Source organism: Bombyx mori, chromosome 24 (genome assembly GCF_030269925.1).
Source record: "Bombyx mori chromosome 24, ASM3026992v2".
Taxonomy (NCBI): domain Eukaryota; kingdom Metazoa; phylum Arthropoda; class Insecta; order Lepidoptera; family Bombycidae; genus Bombyx; species Bombyx mori.
In genome coordinates this window covers 17,861,466-17,884,788 of record NC_085130.1, presented here as the reverse complement: position 1 = coordinate 17,884,788, position 23,323 = coordinate 17,861,466, and the positions used below count along the sequence as shown (strand labels likewise).

At 40.1% G+C, this 23,323-nt stretch overlaps 1 protein-coding gene across 1 annotated transcript in view; it reads right to left on the bottom strand.

The window, feature by feature from the left end:
* Window positions 1-320: 320 nt before the first annotated feature.
* LOC101741951 (synaptic vesicular amine transporter) overlaps window positions 321-23,323 on the bottom strand; it is a 47,307-nt gene continuing 24,304 nt past the window's right edge. The window contains exons 9-13 of the mRNA XM_038019939.2: window positions 18,601-18,735; window positions 18,179-18,270; window positions 11,415-11,598; window positions 10,884-11,017; window positions 321-10,126 (exon numbers count right to left, since the gene is read on the bottom strand). Of these exons, the coding sequence (XP_037875867.1) occupies window positions 10,067-10,126; window positions 10,884-11,017; window positions 11,415-11,598; window positions 18,179-18,270; window positions 18,601-18,735 (605 nt within the window). The 3' untranslated portion in view covers window positions 321-10,066. The remainder of the gene's footprint in view (window positions 10,127-10,883; window positions 11,018-11,414; window positions 11,599-18,178; window positions 18,271-18,600; window positions 18,736-23,323) is intronic.

The following is a 23,323-nucleotide window of genomic DNA, read 5'->3' as shown; positions in this document are numbered from 1 at the left end:
ACAATAATATTTTTTTTTTATTTTTTTTATTCCTCCACCCCGAAAGTCAATTATGAGCATTTGCTTAGTATGTATTTCATTAGACAAACCGGTACCCGTCTGCGGGCTCGCCTCTGAGCTCGATCCTCCAGCTGACAAGAGCTAGATGAGAGAAGCAGCTGATTTACCAGCTCGTAATCTACCTTGTCTAGGGGGGAGCCAAATTTTTCTCCATTGTAAGGGCCGTAGTCGAAAAAAGGTTGAGTACCACTGACATGATCCACCTGATGTTGAGCAGTTCAGTGAAGGTAAGCCGCCACAAGCCAAATAAAACGCGACAATTCAGTTCATATACCCATGGTTTAATCGATTTGAAACATACATCTCCAATTCAACTTTGTTAATTTCAAAGCGGCCATTAAAACTTTGATGATATACATTTTTATTTTAAATTACGGTTAAATGATTTTCATAACTCTGGACATGCTTAAAACTGACTTAATAATTTTGATATTTATCGATAACGATACGCGGTAGGATTGATACAAGAACGAACTGAGATGGGAATTGAAATATTGGCTTACAATTGCTAAGCCATTACTGGCTGTAAATGATTCTAATCTTTCGAATTTAACTATTAATGCCGACATGTTTGTGTAACAATAAAATATGTGATATATGACATTATGCAATAGATTAACAATTTATAAAAACAATAAAATAAAAAAACAAATTTACAATTATGTAACAATAAACATTTTTTATACAAACCACTAACATTTAAATTGTTTAAATAAACTAGAATAAATACACATTAACATACAATGCATTCATGGATAACAATTAAAATATTAGAACTGTTAATAATTTGTCTATTAAATATAAATATGTATACAGAAAAATTAATTGTATACAGCTTAAATAATAAATTATAATACACGTTTATTTTCATATATTTCAGTGAGGTTCGCATAAATAATATTTCTGGTGGGTTTAAAAATAAAATTCGGATAGTGGAAATGGAATAGGAATCCTTAATCCCTGACCGGGATTCTGAACGGTATTAACTTGGTTTCATTCGTGATTCTAGCATAACACAGGAGAAACTTACATTTAAATTAAATTTTATAGTATGTATTGATAATTAGAGTGTCTTAGGGACAAAGTATTTTTATGATATATAGATTTTATGTTTTTTTTTTAATTTATAATATCATAAAATTGTTGATTAAGTTTTTAGGTATAGTCCGGCTAGTCATCGGGTTCCGCGGTGTTTATAAAAAACGAAATAGCAGGATACAGATTGGTTTCCTGAGGGGGTAGAGGCCGCGCGGCGCGCTACCAGCACTCTAGCGCGCTGCCGAGGAGTAAATAGAGCAACCGGTTGATGGTGTATCGCGTCCCGACCCGGCAGGCTGGTTCTGGTCCAGCGGGGTATTCCGGGGCATCAGCGGCACCGTCTGGGCGGCCTGACGGGCTGCCGTACCGAGACGGCCGACGTTTCAGAGCCTTCGATTCGCCTCGAAGGCTCCGTCGGCTGGGCGTCCTTGGGGTGAGCCGCACCGTCTGGTTGTAGCGTTGACCGCGGTAACCCCCCTACCTTATCTGAGTTCTGACCTCGGAGGGGATCGGACGTCGGGTGTAAGAGTGCAGGGGAGTCGTTTAGTGGGTGGGCCCTAAAATCCTTGGGGCCGTGGTCTGCTCACAACACCATGCAGATCGTTGAGTCTCACATACCCCGCGCGCCCCTTATGCGTGGGGACCTCGTAGGAGGTTCGGCCCCCGGCCCGGAAAAAAGAAAAGGATACAGATTTGATAACTCCAAACATACTATGCAGTTGTGGAAATAACGACGCAGAGAAGATCTTATATGGAGTGGCTGAAATTGCTCGTTAGACTTCATAATGTTGGTTGGAACTTTTATATAATATGCAAGTAACGACGATATAAGATACACGATACTAAACTCTTGTACTGCTCTTAAAACCTGAAGGTAGTATGCGGGAAGAGACCTGCCCGTGCAAGTTCACAGCGCAAACATCGGTAAACTCCTTTTTTTAAAATCAAATTAGCGTGTTTATTATACAATGATATTCCCATATCGCGGAACCCATTTGACAAAATTAACCACCCGATATATTAGTGTCTCTAATGTTCACAGCTACTCACACGGTAACCGTACTCGTCGAACTCGGCAAAGAGTTCGACCTGCAATCTAACCCATGAATCAGCTCGCTGAGTTTCTCGCCGGATCTTCTCAGCGGGTCGCGATTCCGATCCGCTAGTAGATTCATTCTCGAAGCAGCTACTCATGAGTTGTTAGGTCTCCTTTGGAGGCGCTCGGGTAGCTGTTAGCAAGTCCCACCCCTCCTGGCTGAGCCTTTGCTCGCCCACCTGTCCTGGTAAAACTGGAAAGGCCTCCGGGCCACCAGTAATCTCTCAAACATAAAAAAAAAACAACATGCCACAGTTTTTACAATAGGCCACGTTTTATATCTAATGTCTAAATTGATTACATTAAAATCTACGTTATAAGTTTATTAAATTTGATTATAGAGAAACGTAATTTTGTTTGAGGAGGGTTCTGGTGCAGTGGAATTATCAGCGCTTCATGACAATTCTCTATCAAGATAAAGTATCTAGCTGACAGTTTCCCGCCTATTAGGCAGTAATTAATTTGAATTTAAATCCTGTTTTTGATCAAGATACATGTTTACTTTTACTTGTAAACTTCAAAATTGGGAATATCAGCGTTTCTTGACAATTCTCTATCTAGATAAAGTATCTAGCTGACAGTTTCCCGTCTATTAGGCTGTAACTAATTTGATTTTAAATCCTGTTTTTGATCAAGATACATGTTTACTTTTACTTGTAAACTTCAAAATTGGGAATATCAGCGTTTCTTGACAATTCTCTATCTAGATAAAGTATCTAGCTGACAGTTTCCCGTCTATTAGGCTGTAACTAATTTAATTTTAAATCCTGTTTTTGATCAAGATACATGTTTACTTTTACTTGTAAACTTCAAAATTGGGAATATCAGCGTTTCTTGACAATTCTCTATCTAGATAAAGTATCTAGCTGACAGTTTCCCGTCTATTGGGCGGTAATTAATTTGATTTTTAATCCTGTTTTTGATGAAGATACATGCATAATTATACTTCTAAACATGTTTAAGGTGAGTTTCAATGCGACTTTTTGTGCAGCCATACACGAAAAGCCTATCTAGTACGGATATGCGATGCGAAATAATAATAATAACAAAAAAATTGGCAGCCATAGGGATTACCGATAGAAGTGAAAACTTATAAACTTAGAATGTTAGTATGAAATTTACATTTTTTCTATTTTTCATACTTAATATTGATATTAGTATATTTTGGTACTGCAAAGTGATTCTACAATTAAACAATTAAGATAATGATCAAACAATCAAACACTACATATTTGAACAATGTGATACTTTGTACTATATCCATTCAATTTTACTCGCAAAGATATACACGGCATTAATGCGTCACTTCTATAGCTACAGATATACTGCTAGCACGCACGTCGGTGACCCGAATACACAAGATTTCACGCATCGAAGAAGCTGCTAACGCGCACAGCACAGGTGTATGCGATGTCTTACACGTAACATTAGCACGTCGGCAACGCAAACCCATGAGAATTATCCCTTATCAAAGAGTGTTCAACTAAAGAAATTTTCACTTCAAAAATACTCTCGAAATTATGTGACGACAATGGGGCGTGTAAACGACTTGTTTTGCCAATTGTCCACGCATCGAACGCGTGGACAACAGCGGCGGGAGACGCGGCGGACGGGGGGACGCATCAGCTGATCGCGATCGCCGACAGACTCGATCAACAGCGGACGTTTCGACCGCTCATAAGAATTTATGTTAATCTCCAATATATTATATATTAATTATTATAAAGCGAGTTGTATTATTGGAGTTTTATTAACACCAATAATAAGGGGGTATTAAGATTTAAGTGAGAGATTAATAGTTTCGGTTTAAATGGTGGGGCAGCCGTTGTAATGTAAAATGGCTTGTTTCACTATTGTATAATATCGGTACTTGTAATTGTATAGGCAGTTAGTTTGAGATTATTATTATTATTTTTATTGCATAGATGGGTGGACGAGCTCATAGCCAATCTGGTGTTAAGTGGTGACCAGAGCCCATAGATACCTACAACGTAAATGCCGCCACCCACCTTGAGATATGAGTTCTAAGGTCTCAGTATAGTTATAACGGCTGCCGCACCCTTCAAAACGAAACGCATTACTGCTTCACGCCAGAAATAGGTAGGGCGGTGGTACCTACCCGCGCGGACTCACAAGAGGTCCTACCACCTGTAATTACGCAAATTACGTATGTGCTACATAATAACAATAATAAAAACAACATCACATATCCGCACAACACAAGAAACATGTTTAAAAATACGTATACGTTATAAATATACTGTCTACATTGGTTACATTTAAAACTACGGTATAAGTTTGCTTAAATTTGGTTATAAACCAACGCAATTTTATTTGCGTAGTATATAGAGATTCAGGTTTTATAAGGTTTAGTTTTAAACCAATTTCCTTATGAGACAGCACTTTGGCTTTCAGAGAAGCTTCGAACCGAAATACCATAAAGAAAATGGTATACTGGTCGGTGTGTCTCTGGCATTGCCAATGTCAAAGAGTGACGGCAACTTGCCATCAAGTAAGCCCTAATAAGATAGAAGAGTAACAGTTGTCCTGAAAATACATTAAATAGAAGATATTTAATGCGTCTATACAGTAGATAGATATTTAACGATTATTTATTGGTATATGTAATTAATAATAATATGTCTACATTGATTATTTAAATGGTCTACAATAATTATGAGTAAATATTTTGTCTACATTATTATTGCTGAAAAATACTCATATATTTTTATTATATTAATTATATCACAATTAGTACTGTTTTGTGAAAATCGTGATCTTGTATGTTCGTGTATTAGCTCCAACTTCAGTTAGTTATATTATCAGTTATATGTATCTCAACGCATATACTACAGAGAAGATAAGTAAACCAAGATTTTAATTAACCTGCTAATTTATAAACCGCTGTAGTTAGGATATTTTAATTTAATTCTTGTTTTAATGTATTTATTGTTAACAACAATAAACATTGGCTGGGTATTTTCCCGGGAATGATTTAAACACCAATTTCAATACTAATATTACCTAAGTGAAAAGATAAACAAAGTTTAGACTGACAAATTAATATTCTATTTAATTTTTATTTTATTTAGGATAATGAAGAAGAAAGTTCTCGGTGATAGGAAAATCATTTCCCGGGAAACATAAGTAGGAACCCCAAAACCTGGACTATTGAATTTCTGTTAAATATTATTTTCATTTTATTGTCGTAAATTGTAAAATCCTAAATACGCTGACTAATCATTTTTGGCACTTTTCAAGATTCAGATTTCATTGTCTTTAGAGTTTGTAGAACTAAAAAAAATCGGATAAATCAGTTTTTATGACGCGTTAGTCTAAAACAGAATTTGTTAACGCTTGCAAACATCGTAGATGCTCAAGAATTACAATTATTACAGTAATTATACATTTTTAAATACTACACGTGTTATATAGATATATATATACAGAATAAAAACATAGCGACATAGCATTTTATTTACAATGTCTCCTATAAGCTCGGGATTATTTTGTTTGTTCCAAAACAATATTTACTACTTTATTGGTCCAATACCGTCAGCGATGATGAATGATACGAAATATTTGTTTAAGAGAAAGCTATTGAACTGTTGGTCTCGGAAACTCATCAATCCTTGATTAACCCGCTTATAGACTTAAATGTCTACCTGACAACAAAAGCCATGCCTGTTTCAAGGCAGACATAGAATCATCGGTAGCTAACAAATCATAAAAAACGACTGCTTTTAATATTCTCGAGAAATCAGGGTGTTTTTTTATTGCCCTTGTAGGCAGACGAGCATACGGCCCACCTGATGGTGAGTGGTTACCGTCGCCCATGGACTTCAGCAATGCCAGCGGCAGAGCCAAGCTGTCTACTGGTCTAGATAAAGTACTAGGACATTATGAATTCAAAGAGATGTCACTTGGAAGCCTTCTGCCTACCATTGAGTATACTCTCCACAAGCCTCGTTTGAAGAAGGACATGTCATGGCACTTGGGAAACACCGTGGAGGGGAGCTCATTCCAAAGTCGGATGGTTGAAACTTGGAATGCCATATTTGCATTCCATTAACACGGATACAGGCGTCTTATGACTAAGCCGAGAACGTCTATTGAATGCACACGAATATAGACACTGAAAAACACAATCATATATTATTGTGTAGATCAGTGATTCTCAACCACAGTTCCGCGGCACTTTTGTGTGCCGCCAAATTTTAAAAGTGTGCCGCCAAATTTTGCGAATATATAATAATGTTAATATTATTAAATTATATCATTTTAAAAGAAAAATATTTTAAACATGAATATATAATAATATTTAAATCCACAAAAAAATATTATTGTATATTTTAGTTTATTTCGTATATTAAAATTTTTTGATAAACTATTTATGCAGTGTGTTGTAGCAAATAAATAATTTTTATCTTTTTTTTTTGTGTGCCGCCAAATTTTTAAATCGTTAAATATGTGCCGCAACAAAAAAAGGTTGAGAATCACTGGTGTAGATACTTCGTTTTTTTGTATGCTTTTTTTTCCCGGAACTCTTAATTTTATCTTTATTTCTATTTTTTTAGTTTCATTTGTAATATGTAATTTTGTTTTCAGTAGCCAATTTATAAGCGCGCTTGCCACGTATATTAATACAGACTCATTGAGTGCATATATCATTTTAATTGAAATCCAGATAAGATATAAGTAATATGGTAATAGGTTTACGATTTAGTTAATACTAGCTGAGTCCTGCGATGCTACTCGCGGTTTTGTCGCACCACGAGTGACGCCGCGGAGCGAAAATAGTCTATATCATTAGCTACCTATCAGTGAAAGTCTCGTCAAAATCGGTCTAGCCGTTCTAGAGATTAGCCGGAACAAACAGACAGACAGACAGACAAAAATTGTAAAAAATGTTATTTTTGTTAGTTTGGTGTATATAATTCAAATGCAAGTAGTAAAAAGCGGTTTTTTTTTCAATATCACAAACAGACATTCCAATTTTATTTATAAATGTATAGATGTGATGTACTGTAATGATTGTGATTTGTTTTGTGCATAAATAATTCAAAAAAATAAGAAGAATTAGAGTCTAAGCTTGAACCTTATTTGTTTAACGGTAGACAGCGGCTTGGGTCTGCCTTTGTCGTTGCTGATGTCCAATTATTAAAAATAAGACAATCTTGCGATATTCGTCTCCGAAAGATTATCGTGTGCAACCGCATTAAGTAATTACAAAATTAAAGCAATTGTGATGATATTTCGTTAATTAAGGAATAACGTTAATTAAGTTTTTAAAATCATTACGAATCTACCAGAGACCAACGGTTCTCGTGTGCATCAAGAGATATATGTCTTCTGAATAAGATTGAACATAATTGTGATAAAAGTCGATGAAGACAATTAAAACTGTTATTGTTCCGTAATAATTCTGGCATTAAACAATAATAATGTTTATTATAACTCTTATTAACAACTATAGTTTGTATTCGTTTCTTTAGTAGGCAAAAACTATTTAATTATCAAATTAAAAACGTGTACTTATAACTTAAACTTATTATATTCCTATAAGTCAACGAGAAAACGTGATAAAAATTAATCTTTACTAAATCTCTTAATGCACATATTATTTGGCAAACGTAATGCATGCACTATATACAATATAAATAAGTTGTATACGTTACACAAAATTATTGTCTACAATATTGTATACATATTTTTTAAAATATATTGTCAAAGTCACATTCGCAAAATATAGCGTATACAATTTCGATTTATAAGCTTCTGGGTACATCTAGAATTTTCGGCATTTTATTTTGTCTATAAAATAATGAATTGCATTTTCAATTCACCATTGAAATTTGGTAAATATGAATGAAGAACTATAAGGTATGTACTGATTTTGCTTTAACAGTATTACATGGATATGAATTTAACAAAAACACATATATCTACAAATGTACGTACGTACATGACGTTTAAGAATACGACAAACATTGTGTCTACATATGACATTGTAAATATGTATACATTTTATTTACACGAATTCACCCTGAATATAACGGGTATTTATTGTTTATTCACAAAAATCTGTGACGTAGCATCCAAAAATTTACACATTGTGTCTTTACTATAGCTAAGCAGATGCTTAGAATCAATTTTGGATAAGTTTAAAAAACGCTATCAGCTTTCTGTCGTGCTAAAATAAAAATAAAATGTCCGATAACTTTTCATCGGATACTGAAGTTAATCATGTTGTATATTTTTAATCACGCATTATTTGGGCAGAAACCTCCTTCTCCGTGCGTCGTGTTTCTCAGTACTAACGTAAACTTTACGGGGCACTTTTGTTAGGACTATGTAGGAATGGAGGACCATTCCATCCAGTCCCCTGCGCAGAGGATAGCGACATTGATGCTGGATTCCAAGGTCGTCTTAATTTGACCGGACCAGCGCATGGGACTACAGGAACAGTGATGTAACAACAAAACATCCATATATTTATATGTCTTCTATCTACCTGTCTTTCAGACCATACACATCCGCTGCTAGACATAACTCATCCTCAAGCCCCGCCACCAGTCCATATATATGACATACGAGAATTATTTTCGTATGACCATTTACAGTGGTTTTTACGGATGTTCCGTTATAACTACTGAACCGTGCATCCGATTGACTTGAAACTTGGTATCCATGTAGAAATTACATGTACTTAATGGATAGGCTAATATTTATATGAGTGTTGGACTCCCTAACAATAATGACAATAAATAGTAATGTTAATTTTAAATGCCCAGCGAAGCGGGAGAGTATGCCTAGTTATAGTATATTATTGGATTGTAATATTTGTAGTAAGTGTTAAGAGTGTCTCCGGGCGATTCCTCTCAGAGGTGGAGCTGGATTCAGAGTCGATAGTTAAGCGACGATAGCAAAGGCATATCGGAATTATTAGCTCGTCCACCCACCTAAGCAATAAAGAAAATAAAATAAAAATGTCATTCACACGACAGAATCACCAGCAATTTGGGCAATACTTGAGTTTTTTAAATGTATCCAAAATCACATCACACATTTGCTTTCGAAGCCACGTCAGTTATTGTTATACGAAGATTATTTGATACAAGCTAAATACAGTTTCTATTAAAATACATTTCTAAATGTTTTTTTTTTAATTTCTAATTGTTTGTAAATTGGTCGATAGGAAAACTGAATAAAAATGACAAAAACACATTTTAATCTAACTAAACACAAGTTGTCAGTGATAAATATATTAAAACTGTATCCGAAATATATGATTAAAATATAAATAAAACGAAATACGTGTGATTAAATTTTAAATACATAACTTGATTTTTTTATTAAAATATTTCGGATTCGATTTTGGTTATGTTAAAGTAAATAGCTACAGTTTTGTAATTAGTTAAAAAAATCTTTTTGTCATTTCGTTTGGAAGAAGTTTTAGGTAAATATTATATCATTGAAAGCACTACAATAACATTCAATAAATAGAATGCGTATAATATGTGTATACATTTAATAAATATAGATAGCAATAATATATTATTTTGATTAAAAATTTGTTGGTAACATGTCTATAATATATTATATAGACAAACACTAATATGATATTCGGGCAATATGTATACAGTTTAAATATGTATTATTGTAATTCTATTAATACAATGTATACGCTCCTAAGACGTCTAAAATTCGTTTACAAGCAAACCCCGTTGCGTGATCATTTAATGTTAATATTAAGTCAGTGAGTTCAAAAATTTATGAATTTCGCCTCGGCGATTCGCTCCCAAGTTATAGTATCTCTAACCGCTGATTGACTCCAGGTCTTCAGGTATCTGGTCTTGGCTAGTGGAATCCTTACTCCTCGTTCTGATAGTTCACGTAACGCACTGAGGATTTCTCACCCATAATGAGGCTCTGAAATTACGAATGCTATTAATCAATAATGATCTTATAACAATTGTTTTTGTCATTACGAGCTGTTGTATCCTTTTGTTGTACTTTTAATGGGCTGAACAAATAGCAAATATTATATTCTTACATCATTCCACTAATTTGCTTATACAAGCTGTATAGAGTAATGTTACGCCGGTAAGAGTAACGCCATCTATTGTCAGATAGCGGAAACATAATACTAGAGATGTGTGGAATATTCTCGATAATTTTAGGGATGTGGTATCTGCTATAAAAGCGTTGTAGGGATGGCACGCATTTAGTTAGTAATAGGAACTACTCGAAGCGAAACAGCGAACGGATTACCTGAAGCGAAGCGGAAGACGTGAATTGAGAGTTTAAAGGTGTTTGTTGAGTGTTTTAAGTGTTCTAAGTGTTTAATATAGTGTTAACTTGTAATTCGTTAGAATTTTTTGTTTATTCCGAACCCCAGCGCGTAACAGTAATATAAAAACCGCGCTATTCTGCGATAGATGGCGTTACTCTTACCGGCGTAACAAGGTATATTCAAAAACGGACTTTTGTGACGCCTATCGGGTCTCATACCGTAAACAAGTCCGATCTTGTCTCTAAAAGACCTCATACGCACCGGCTAAAAACCCCTCACATAGTCCCGCAGTCAACGTGTTAATTAGCTATAGTCCACCGGAGTTTATATGGCGAAAATCTACGTGAGATCACTGCTGGAGATGAAGATGGATGATGATGGTATTTTAATCACCTGTTTCTCGTCGCGGGCTGGGGGAGAACGCAACAACAGCAGGAACGGGGCGTAGGCGAAGTTCAGGATGGCGATGATGACCAGCATCCACTCGAAGCCGATGCTATTTACCAGGGCGCCAGAGAACGCGGGACCTAATTGAAAGAGGCGTTAGATTAGAAAATGCAATGTCTCAACTTATTCTTTTTATTCCCCCTGTGAGGTGATGATGGTGAGTGGTTACTGTTGCCCATGGACGTCAGCAATGCCAGCAGCAGAGCCAATCCACTGCCTACCGTAATTCACACTATATCTTTATAAACTATAGCCTATGTGCTATTCTGATGTGCAAGCTTTAATAGTAAAGTTTCCTCAAAATCCATTGAGTAGTTTTTGCGTCAAAGAATAACAAATATACATCCATAAATTCTTACAAATTTTTGCGTTTATAATATTAGTAGGATAAGATAGTAGGATACACAAACGGTCTGAATATTTAAAATATTATAGAAGGAGTAAATTCTTCTTGAATACTCATTTGTATACGCTTACCGACAGCGTATCCCAAGCAGAAGGCCGTGTCTCCGATGGCGTAAACTGATCCATAGACGGCTGCGTGGCGGATGTCGACCAGGAAACCCAGTTCCGGCATCATGGACGAGTCCACCATGCCGATGGCGAAGCCGAGACCAGCGTTGGGGATGATCAGGTGCTCCAACTTGCGAGCCATCGGGATCTGATGTACCAGGGTAACATAAGCGCGTGGAAGTAAATTCTATTGCACGTAACTCACATAAAACACGGTAGTTACGGTCCTACAAAGTCCCGTGTTTTGTGAAACCGTGTTATATGAGACTATTATTCGTCTATTATTTTTGTAACTATTAATCATAAAAAATAAGCAGTAAATTTTCCGTCATTCCATGTATTGTGTGCTCGTAGTGCCTAATGTAATTTTCTAAATAATTTTAATTACAAAAAAAACGTGAGCCGTCACGGGACGCCTGGCAGAAGTGAAACATCGACATTATTTTCTAAAAGTAATATGCAGAAAAGAACAGATTGTGATAGGAACTAAATATGTCATAATGATAAAATAAAATATTACGAAAAAATAATTTGTTTTCAAGTAAAACCCAGGTTATGTGTACTTTTTTTTTTTTTTTTTTATGATTGAAAGTTTACTGGTGGCCCGAAGGCCTTTCCAGTTTCACCAGGACAGGTGGGCGAGCAAAGGCTCAGCCAAGAGGGGTGGGATTTGCTAACAACTGCCCGAGCGCCTCCGAAGGAGACCTAACAACTCAAGAGCAATTGTTTCGCGAATGAATCTACTACCGGATCGGAATCGCGACCCGCTGAGAAGATCCGGCGAGAAACTCAGCGGGCTGATGCATGGGTTAGGTTGCACGTCGACCTCTTTGTCGAGTTCGACGAGTACGGTTACCGGGGTCCCTAAGCCTGCCCCTAGTATTAGAGCTGAAGGCATCTAATGCAAAGGTTATTGGATCTGATGGATCCGTAAGGACGTGTCTAGGGCGTCGACGGTGACTGGCTCCTGCATGATCAGGATTCGGGGAGTAGTCAGCGGCGGCAACGATAAGGCGATTATCATGACGCATAGCCTTATCGAAGTATCGTTCCGACGCTGACTTCATGTATTTCCGAATTGATTCGAGGCCCAGGTCGTCGTGTAGGTCAACGTTCCTCACGAACCACGGAGCCCCGACAGCTAACCTGCAAAAGCGGGATTGTAGGGATTGGAGGGTGTCTATGTGTGTGCGGGCCGCGTGAGCGAACACCACACTCGCGTAAGTCATGACGGGCCTTATGCAAGTTTTGTAAAGTGTCACCTTGTTCCGAAGGGACATTTTACTCCGCTTACAGATCATGGGGTAGAGTCTACCGAGAATAAACGCGGCACGGTCACGGACTGATTTTATATGCGGGCGGAATGTCATCGATGCATCCAGGGTAACGCCCAGGTACTTGACCTTCCTGGCCCAGGGTATGGGTTGTCTAAAGAGAGTAATCGGGGGTGTGAGATTCCTCCTCCTAATCCGGGAGGAAATCCGTGTGGAGCTTCCCCTCTGAAATAGCACCGCAGTACTTTTCGCTGGGTTGATGTCTATGCGCCATTTTCGGAACCACTGTCCTAGGGCTAGGGCTGCGCTCTGAAGCTTCTTCGCGATTAGGGACTTATTTCTACTAGAATAGTAAACAGTCGTGTCGTCGGCGAATAAAGCTAAATGGGTCGGCGGCGACCGGGGAATATCGTTGACGAATAAGCTAAATAGGAGGGGTGAGAGGACAGAGCCTTGCGGGACTCCAGCTGTGAGAGGTCGTGGGGAGGAGCGGGTTCCCTCGACTCGATATCGAAAAGAGCGGTTCGACAAGAAGTCCCGTATGATGAGCACGAGACTATCCGGCACGCCCATGTTGAATAGTTTGAAAATCAAACCATTGTGCCAGACTTTGTCGAACGCTTTTTTTCTTTACTGGTGGTAGGACCTCTTGTGAGTCCGCACGGGTAGGTACCACCACCCTGCCTATTTCTGCCGTGAAGCAGTAATGCGTTTCGGTTTGAAGGGTGGGGCAGCCGTTGTAACTATAATTGAGACCTTAGAACTTATATCTCAAGGTGGGTGGCGCATTTACGTTGTAGATGTCTATGGGCTCCAGTAACCACTTAACACCAGGTGGGCTGTGAGCTCGTCCACTCATCTAAGCAATAAAAAAAAAAAAAAAAAAAAAAACGCTTTTGCGACGTCGAAGAAGAGAGCTCCCGTGTATAACGGTTTTGGTCGATTAAGCCCCACAAGAATGTGCTCCGTGAGGCGGTGCACCTGTTGAACGCATGAGTGATTTGTACGGAATCCGAATTGTTCATCGATAAGAATGCCCTTGGATGAGACGAAGTCTCTGAGGCGTTTGTAGAGCAGACGCTCATACAGTTTGCCTAGAGACATGAGGAGGCTAATCGGGCGGTAGCTCGTCGGATGATTTTTTGGTTTACCGGGTTTATGTATGCCGATAACGTCCGCTTCTTTCCACACCGCGGGAAAGATACAGTTCGCCATAGCGGCATTGAAAATAGATGCCAACATCACGATGAGTTGGACGGGTAGAAGTTTAATAACGCGGTTGGATATACCGTCGGAACCGGGAGCCTTGCGAGGACGTAGGTCTTTGATCAAGTCTTTAACTTCCATCGGGGTGACGGGTGGTAACGCATCAGAGGGTGGCAAGGAGGCTCTGCGTTCTACCTCACTGTCTACTAATTCTACATGAACAGGGTCCACGGATTGAGTGCTGGGCGTGCACTGGGTTTGCAATGTATCGGCCAGCAGCTCTGCTTTTTCGTCATCATCGAACGCCGCGAGTCGGCCTGAGGGGCCTACGAGGGGGGGCATAGTTACTACCGTATCCGATTTGAGAGTACGAGCTAAGCGGTAGTAAGACCTTTGGGAGGGCGCGAGTCCTTCTAAGAAATCAGACCATCTGGCATCTCGGACTTCGGCGATGCGAGACTTTACGTCGCGTTGTAGGGCACGCATTCGAATACGATTTTCCGCGGTAGGATACCTGTCGTAGGCGCGTATCGAGGCGTTCTTAGCTCTAAGGAGTTCCCTAATATCGTCGGACAATTTGAAGCGGTGAAGGAAGTCCTCCGCTACAACTTGTTTCGATGACCTATCTAATGTCGAGGTGATGTGTGACGTTAAGATGTCTATGGCTTCAGCGGTATCCTGAGGAGACGGGATAGAGTCCGGGTTAAACGGGAGCGATGGTGGATCAGATTCAGCCAGGCTGATGCCCAGCGTGTGCCAATCCACCACAGTCCTCGTGACGGGAACGGAATCGGGAGCGCGACCGAGCTTCATAACGACGGGACGGTGGTCTGAATCTAACTCTGAAACTACTTCGATCGAGTGTAAGCGCAGAGTTACGTTTTTTAATAACGCTATGTCGAGTGTATCCGGGCGATGCGCGATATTTAGCGGGTAGTGAGTCGGGGTTAGCGGAGCGACGATATCGAAGGCGAGATCATCGACTAACGCGTCAAGCCGCCTGCCATTCGGGGTTGTGGTGTGTGAGTTCCACCTGATGTGTTTACAATTTAGGTCGCCCGCCAGAATGACAGAGCTCCCCATACCGAGCAGCGCCTCGATATCACTGCTTAGAACGATCTTATCCGGTGGAAGATAAACGGACGCGATAACGATCGGCGCGTGTCCCGTCAGTGAGATTCGGCACACTGATGCTTCGATATTAGCGAGCGCGGGAGGATCGAGCGGGACGCAATGCAGGGCTCTTCTATAGTAAATGACGGTACCACCACCACGGGCAGAGAGCCTGTCGTTCCTGACCATGTTATAGTTCGCGATTTTAGGGTCACGGCGCGCGGGCTTAAGTAGGGTCTCCTGCACTAAAAAGATATCAATTTGGTGGTCACGCAAAAAGTCAGAAACCTGATCACGTTGATTTGCGAGACCGTAAGCGTTAAAAAATCCTATCGTTACGGATAGGGGCTTTATTCTACTTATATACGCCATTGATTACCGGCGGAGTGAGGGGAGGACGTACGTATTTAATGACGCGTATACGTCGGCGTATTCCTGCACAACGGCGATAAAGTGTTGTGCAGTGGAGGCAGCGCGAATGGCGTCGCCCAAAGCGTTAACGCGCTCAAAGTTGATCGACTGAAAGAAGTCGATCGCTAAAGCGAGATTGTCGGACGCGGTCGGAAGGCAAGTCGCGGGAGAGGGACGAGTCGCGGGGGCGGGACGAATCGCGGAGGAGGGAGTTGTAGCCGTGTTCGTGTACGGCAGCGGTTTTGCCCAGGCCGAGACACTGGGCACCGCCGCCGGAACGAACGCTGGCTTAGCCTGCGACGCAGAGGGTGCCGAGGCTTTGATGTCTGGGCCGGAAGCTCGGAGGCGGTTTTGGCGGGCGACGCGGCGATTTATTTTAGGGGCTCGGGGGCAACCACGGTAATTCGCGGGGTGACCCTGTGTTCGACACAGGACGCAGCTAGGCGGTTCCGTCGCGGTTTTTTGGTCGCGAGCGCAGAGGGCCGTGGCGTGATCGCCCAAACACTTAACACATCGGGGGCGCGCGTGACAGTTACGGGAAGAGTGCCCGTACAATTGACAGTTATGGCACTGGCTAGGAGTGCCTTTTTTATGGGGGGCTTCGACAGCGATACCAGAGAGCCTACAGACGGTCTGTGTGTTAAAGATTTTCTTACCCTCAGGGGTAGGCTGGAGAGCGACTAGAACCATATTATATGGCTCCCTACCGCGACCGGTGTGCATACGGTGCACAGAATTCACTGGCAGGCCTTGTTCTAACAGGTCGGCTTTTACGAGCTCTACATCTAACTCTTTAGGGATTCCGCGTATTACAACGCGGAGTTCGCGCTCCTCCTGGAGCGTATACGTATGGAAACTTATACGCTCCTTACGGAGGTAAGAAGAGAGGGCCCTATGGTCGTCGGGTGTTTGAACCTTAATTTGAATGCCGTTCGCGAGGTTACGGGCATTCGTGAAATTTATATTTTTGGCCTTAAGGGCCAGGCAAACTCGATCCCAAGCTGCCTTCTCCTGAAGGATAACCGGGGGAGGGGTCTGGGTTTTATTTTGTGCCACCGGACGCGGCGACGGAGTGGCACGGGCTGGGGGCGCAACGGGAGTCTGAGGGCGGGGGCGCGACGCGTTCACGGCTTTGCTAATTTTAGCGGCCGCGGGAGCTCGAGACTCCGCGGCACGCTTCTTACCCTTCTGTACCAGGGTGAATCCATCCGTCGATGAGGCGGGGGCGAGGTCGACCTCCATGTCCGAGTCAGAGTCGGAGCACGAGGAGGCGGGTGCAGGCGACCTACGAGCAAGTGTAGGTGTTTTAGAGGGCGCGACGGAGGCCGCGGATGATCGCTCAGCTGAAACGATGGTCACGGCGGACGACGCAGCAGCTTTTCTCGCCAGTATAGGCGACACGGGAGCGGCAGGCACGACAGAGGCTGCGGTGCTCAATGCAGAAGCTCTGCACGCAGGTACAGGCGACGCAGGAGCAGCGAGCGCGGCGGAGTCCTCGAGAGGGCTCGCAGTGTGATTGGCCTTGAAGGCCAAAAACTCCGAGGCGAGCTGTGGGTGGCGAAGTCGGAGGAATTCCGCGAATACAGCGTCCATGATCGCTGAGTACCCAGGTGGGGCGGCCCCGGGTCTTGAAAACACTCGCCTTGCGGCGAGGCCCCAACTTCTCGGACCTGAGCGGTTCTATTGAACACAGGTGGCAATGCGGCGCGATTACTATAGGACAAAGAAAAAGCACAACAAAACAGAAATTACGAAAAGAAACAAAACAAATAAATACTTGCAGGAAACCACTTTGTCGGCAGATGTACCACGAACACAGAAACAACAAAAGGAAACAAAACAAATAAAAACTTCCAGAAAGAGCACTTAGTCGGCAGATGTACCACAAACACAGGCCGCGCGAACAATGGCCGGGCTAACAAAAGCCGGGCGAACAAAGACCGGGCGATCGAGTGGACGATGAGCACGTCCGCACGTGACGGGTGCCTCTATCGGAATGTTATGTGTACTGTAGTAAACAACACTGTATACACTACGGAGTACACACTATAGGTATCCGAGCTCAGTGTAGCGAAAGAGATGGTTTAACGCCGGATCGAGTGGGAGAGAATCGCACAGTCAATGCGTCGCCACGCCAGAAATCGTTTTTACGTGCGGCTATAAATGTTTCACATCAAAATCTCATTTTCGTGTTGTAGAATTACCGTGTTATAAGAGAGTTTTGTTTTTCTTTACGTGTTAGAGTGGAATCGTTCAAAAAAATACCGTGTATAGGAAGGTTACTCTTATTAGCTACTATTTTGTCTAAATATGTGCTCAAACATGGTTTACTCTTGACCTCCACTGGTACCACCTAGCTATTTCTATGACGTAGCATTTATGTGTTTAGGCTTACATATATTGGATGGGACAGATGTAGAATGCAATGTAGATTTTTTTATTATTCAATGTAGGTGACATTCGCCATTGTCTATGGATTTCTTTAATCAGGTAACTTTTGCTTCAGCATTAACATAACGCCAAATAGGACGTCGGCTTGTTTTTACGTAAAATAAAATTAAATATTTAAAAAAAAAGTACTAGGACCTGATGAGTTCGTGAAGGTATCAAATGAGCTCCCATATATTTTACCAGTTTATCGTCATTGTATTGAACTGGTATTTCAAATTTCGAGTTAGAGGAAGATTTCGTAATTAAATTAAGTTTTTTTTTAAATCAACTCACAAAGATGAGGCAGAGTCCAATGATGACGAGTCCGGAGCAGGCGGCCAGCCAGCGACCCATTTTGTGTCCGAGGGGGCCGAAAAGATTGGTGCCTGAAACAGAATAGCTATGTCGAAAATTGATTTCGAAACGCTCTTTGCATTTATGCGCTCCTGGTACTATTTCTTACGAATGACAAACAAATTTCTAGATGGGTGAACGAGCTCACAGCCCACCTGGTGTTAAGTGGTCACTGGAGCCCATAGACATCTACAACGTAAATGCGCCACCCACCTTGAGATATAAGTTCTATAGTTACAACGACTGTCCCACACTTCAAACCGAATCTCATTATTGCTTCACAGCAGAAATAGGCAGGGTGGTGTTACCTACCCGCACGGTCTCACAAGAGGTCCTACCACCAGTAAAATTTGTTCACGTACCTATCAGATAGCAGATGCTGGCGGGAAGGAAAGCGACTCCCTGCTGCCACCTCCTGGCTTCCATGGTGTCCGCCATCCAAATCGGCAGGCTCGGCTCCAGCATGGCTATGCCAACATTTGCGAAAGTAATGGCTCCTGTTGGGTAAAAAAAACTTCAAATCCAATGTCCTTTTTAAATTTTTTGGCCACAATGGCGTCGCATGAAGGCAATTTCCATATTTGAAAAATGAAGAATAATGAATTTTATTTATTTATTTATTTATTACACTTCGTATAAAATTTACATTGGCGGACTTAATTGCCTAAGGCATTCTCTACCAGTCAACCAAAGTTAGTGCAGAGTGAATAGTGGTAGGTGCAATGAAATTTATTTTAATTTACAAATATATACACAAAAAAAGTATATAAATAAGTTATAAGTTATAAGTTATAAATATTTACTAACAATCACGCCACGTCAACTGTTCCCGTGATAAGTTCGTAAAGAACTTGTGTTACAGGTACCAGATAACGGAAATAAATGTAAGATTTTTATTATACACATACATATATGTGGGAATATTTAGGTGTAACCATTGGCCACACCGACCTGACAGATGACAGATGGTGCATGAAGTATAAGTGACAGATTGATTAAGACGAAATAAGAAAAGACGTGTATTTTTGTGAACTGATGATTAAATAAAATTTAACAAATTCGCTAATTTCATTGTGCACCGCGATCCCACAAAACTTTGGGGGCTCGTCCGGGATCGAAATAGACATCAAGATCGGTGATCAGTGTACAAAAGTTGCGAACAAAGACTACGCACACGGGAAAAAGTGAGGGTATTTTCACATTTCAAATTTCACGTGAAGACGTTTACAAAGAATTCTATTGATAGTAAAATGCCTCGGAAGGGTGCTAAAGAAGACGAAGAATGCTTTGCTGAACCTGCTCCACAAATTTCCTTCTGCGAATTAGAAAAATCTATGACTGCATTTTCTGGTGACGATGCATACGGCGTGGATACCTTTATAAAGGATTTTGAAGATATCGCTAATCTCATGCAATGGACGGGCATTGAAAAACTGATCTACGCAAAAAGGCTTTTGAAGGGGACAGCAAAATTGTTCCTGAGATCTTTGACTAGTACGACTACATGGGAACTCTTGAAAACGGGATTAAAAGAGGAATTTGGACTACATCTGAACAGCGCAGCCATTCACAAGACCATATCAAATAGGAAGATGAAACCAGGTGAAACCTACCAACAATATTTTTTGCAACTCAAAGAACTAGCAGTACTCGGAAATATTGAAGATGACGCCCTAATGGAATACATCATTGATGGCATCCCTGACAATGAAATGAATAAAACTATACTATATGGGGCTTCCAACATTAAAGAATTTAGGAAAAAACTTGATTTATATGCTGAAATAAAGAAGAAATGTCGAACGTCAAACAAAGCTTATAATCAATCAACAACATCCAAGCCTACAACATCTGGATGGAAGAAACCATTACCTAAGAAGAGATGTTTCAACTGCGGAGACCTAGATCATGAATCTTCAGGCTGCTCTAAAGGAATAAAGTGCTTCCGTTGTAATGACTTTGGTCATAAGTCAACTGACTGTCCCAAAAATATAAAGAAGACTCTAGAAATAAAATGTAACAAGGAGAATGATAGCCAAGCACCCTACAAAGAAGTTTTGATCAATAATGTTATGGTAAAATCACTTATTGACACTGGCAGTGATGTGAACCTAATGAATGAATCTACATTTACTCAAATACATGGCGACACTTGTAACTACCATCCTGATTTAGTACAAAGCCTGACAGGCATTGGTGACTGTGAGGTACATACAAGAGGCTCATGTACTCCAAGAATTGAGATTGATGGTTGCCAATGTGAAGCAACGTTCTATATAATCGAAGATGACAAAATACCAGTTGATGTAATAATAGGGAACCCAATATTACAGGACATAGAACTCAGTTTTAAGTCTGGTGTTATTTCTGCTAAAAGAATTTTACAACTCACAATGTTAGAGGATCAGGCTGAGGAACCAATGATTATAGGAAATTTCAAATATAAAGATCAGATTGAGAAAATACTGACAGAATATGACCCTGGAAAATGTTGTAAATAATCCAAAGTTGAATTAAAGTTATTACTTACTGATGAAACCCCAGTGTACCAGAATCCACGACGCCTATCCCCTTTAGAACTAGAAATTGTAGATAAACAAATTAAGGAATGGCTAAAGGATGGTATAATTAAACCAAGTAATTCAGACTTTGCAAGTCCAATAGTACTGGCAAAAAAGAAGAATAAAGGATATCGACTGTGTGTCGACTATCGAAAACTAAACAAAAAGATAATTAAAGAGAGATTTCCTCTTCCACTCATAGAAGACCAGATAGACAGGTTGAAAGACGCTACAATGTTTACAACATTGGACCTGAAAAATGGATTTTTTCATGTTAATGTTTGCAAGGAGAGCCAGAAGTATACATCGTTTGTGACTCCTCGTGCCCAATTCGAATTTCAAAAAATGCCTTTTGGTCTCTCCGTTGGACCCTCTGTGTTCCAGAGATTTGTTAATGATGTGTTTCAGGACCTGATCTTGGATGGTGTGGTGTTGACCTATTTAGATGATTTGATCCTGCCATTTAAACTTCCTAAAGAAGGTATTGAGAAGTTACAAAAAGTTTTATACAGAGCTGAAGAATATGGACTAACTTTCAACTGGAGTAAATGTCAATTTATGCAGAAGAAAATTAACTATTTGGGTTATATCATTGAGGATGGTAAAATCAGTCCATCAAAAGAGAAAGTGACTGCTGTTGCTCGTTTTCCAACCCCACACAATATTAAGACTTTACAATCATTTCTTGGACTTACAGGATATTTCAGAAAATTTATCAAAAATTATTCTCTTATAGCAAGACCGTTAACCAACCTTTTGAAAAAAGGTGTTATTTTCAATTACGACGAAGAATGTGAGAAGGCAGTTGAGACCCTCAGAACTATTCTGTGTCAATCACCAGTTTTGCAGATCTACAATCAAGACTTAGAAACCGAACTCCACACTGATGCAAGTGCTGACGGCTATGGAGCTGTATTATTACAAAGAAACCTGAAAGATAATAAGATGCATCCAGTCTACTACATGAGCAGGAAGACTTCACCTGCAGAAAAGAAGTATCATAGTTACTATTTAGAAGTTTTAGCTGTTGTTGAAGCTATCAAGAAATTCAGAGTTTACCTGCTTGGAATCCATTTCAAAATAATCACTGACTGCTCTGCTCTGACAACAACTCTAAAGAAAAAAGACTTACCTCCAAGAGTAGCACGCTGGGCTCTGTTGCTTGAAGAATATAATTACACTATTGAACATAGACCTGGAATAAGAATGAAGCATGCTGACGCTCTCAGTAGACAACCTGTAGAAAACATCTTTATACTTACCGACACAACCGCCCGCCTCCGTAGAGCACAAGATGATGACCTAAAAATAAAACTGATTAAAAAGGTCTTAGAAAAAGAACATTATGATGACTTTATGATTGAAGCTGGAATATTATGGAAAATAAAAGATGGAAAAAAATTAATGGTGGTACCTAAGAAAATGCAAAATGAAATTATTAGAAAAAATCATGACAAGGGACATTTTGGATTAATTAAAACAGAAGAATTGATTTCCAGAAACTATTACTTTGAAAACATGAAAGATAAGATCAAATCAGTATTAGAAAACTGCTTAGAGTGTATTTTAATTTCACATAAAAAGGGAAAATCCGAAGGTTTTCTGCATGCCATAGACAAAGGAGACATACCACTATCTACTTACCATATTGACCATTTGGGACCGTTGACATCAACAAATAAGAATTACAAGTATATACTCACAGTTGTAGATGGATTCACAAAATTTACATGGATTTACCCAACAAAGACTTTGTCCACTGATGAAGTTATTGACAAACTGAAGATTCAACAACAGACTTTTGGTTCACCACAGAGGATTATTAGTGACAGAAGTACCTCCTTTACATCCAACACTTTTAAAGAATTTTGTGAAACTGAAGGAATCTTACATCACATTATTACTACTGGCCAACCTAGAGGTAATGGTCAGGTTGAGAGAGTCCATCAGATAATAATTGATGCTCTAAGTAAATTATCAGCAGATGATCCCACCAAGTGGTACAAACACATCAGTAATATCCAGAGATGCTTAAATGGTTCATTTCAAAGAAGCATTAAGATGTCACCCTTTGAATTACTGACAGGAGTCAAAATTAATAATAAAAATGAAGCTATCTACAATTTAATTAATGAAGAGAATCTTAAATTTTTCTGTGATGAAAGAGAAGACTTGAGGAAGAAAGCAAGGGAGAACATACAAAAAATTCAAGATGAGAATAGAAGAAATTTTAACCGAAGACGAAGGAAACCCAGAGAATATGAAGTAGGAAATCTTGTTGCTATCAAGAGGACACAATTTGTGCAAGGCTACAAACTGCATCCAAGATACTTAGGACCTTATGAAGTCGTGAAAAAGAAGAGGAACGACCGTTATGATCTCCAGAGGATTGGTCAAGGTGAAGGACCCCATCACACCAGTAGCTCCGCGGATATGATGAAACCTTGGGTCGCTGATGCTGTCGAGTATGAGTCATCTGGGACAGACGACTGAGCAGGACGGCCGTGTGGGAATATTTAGGTGT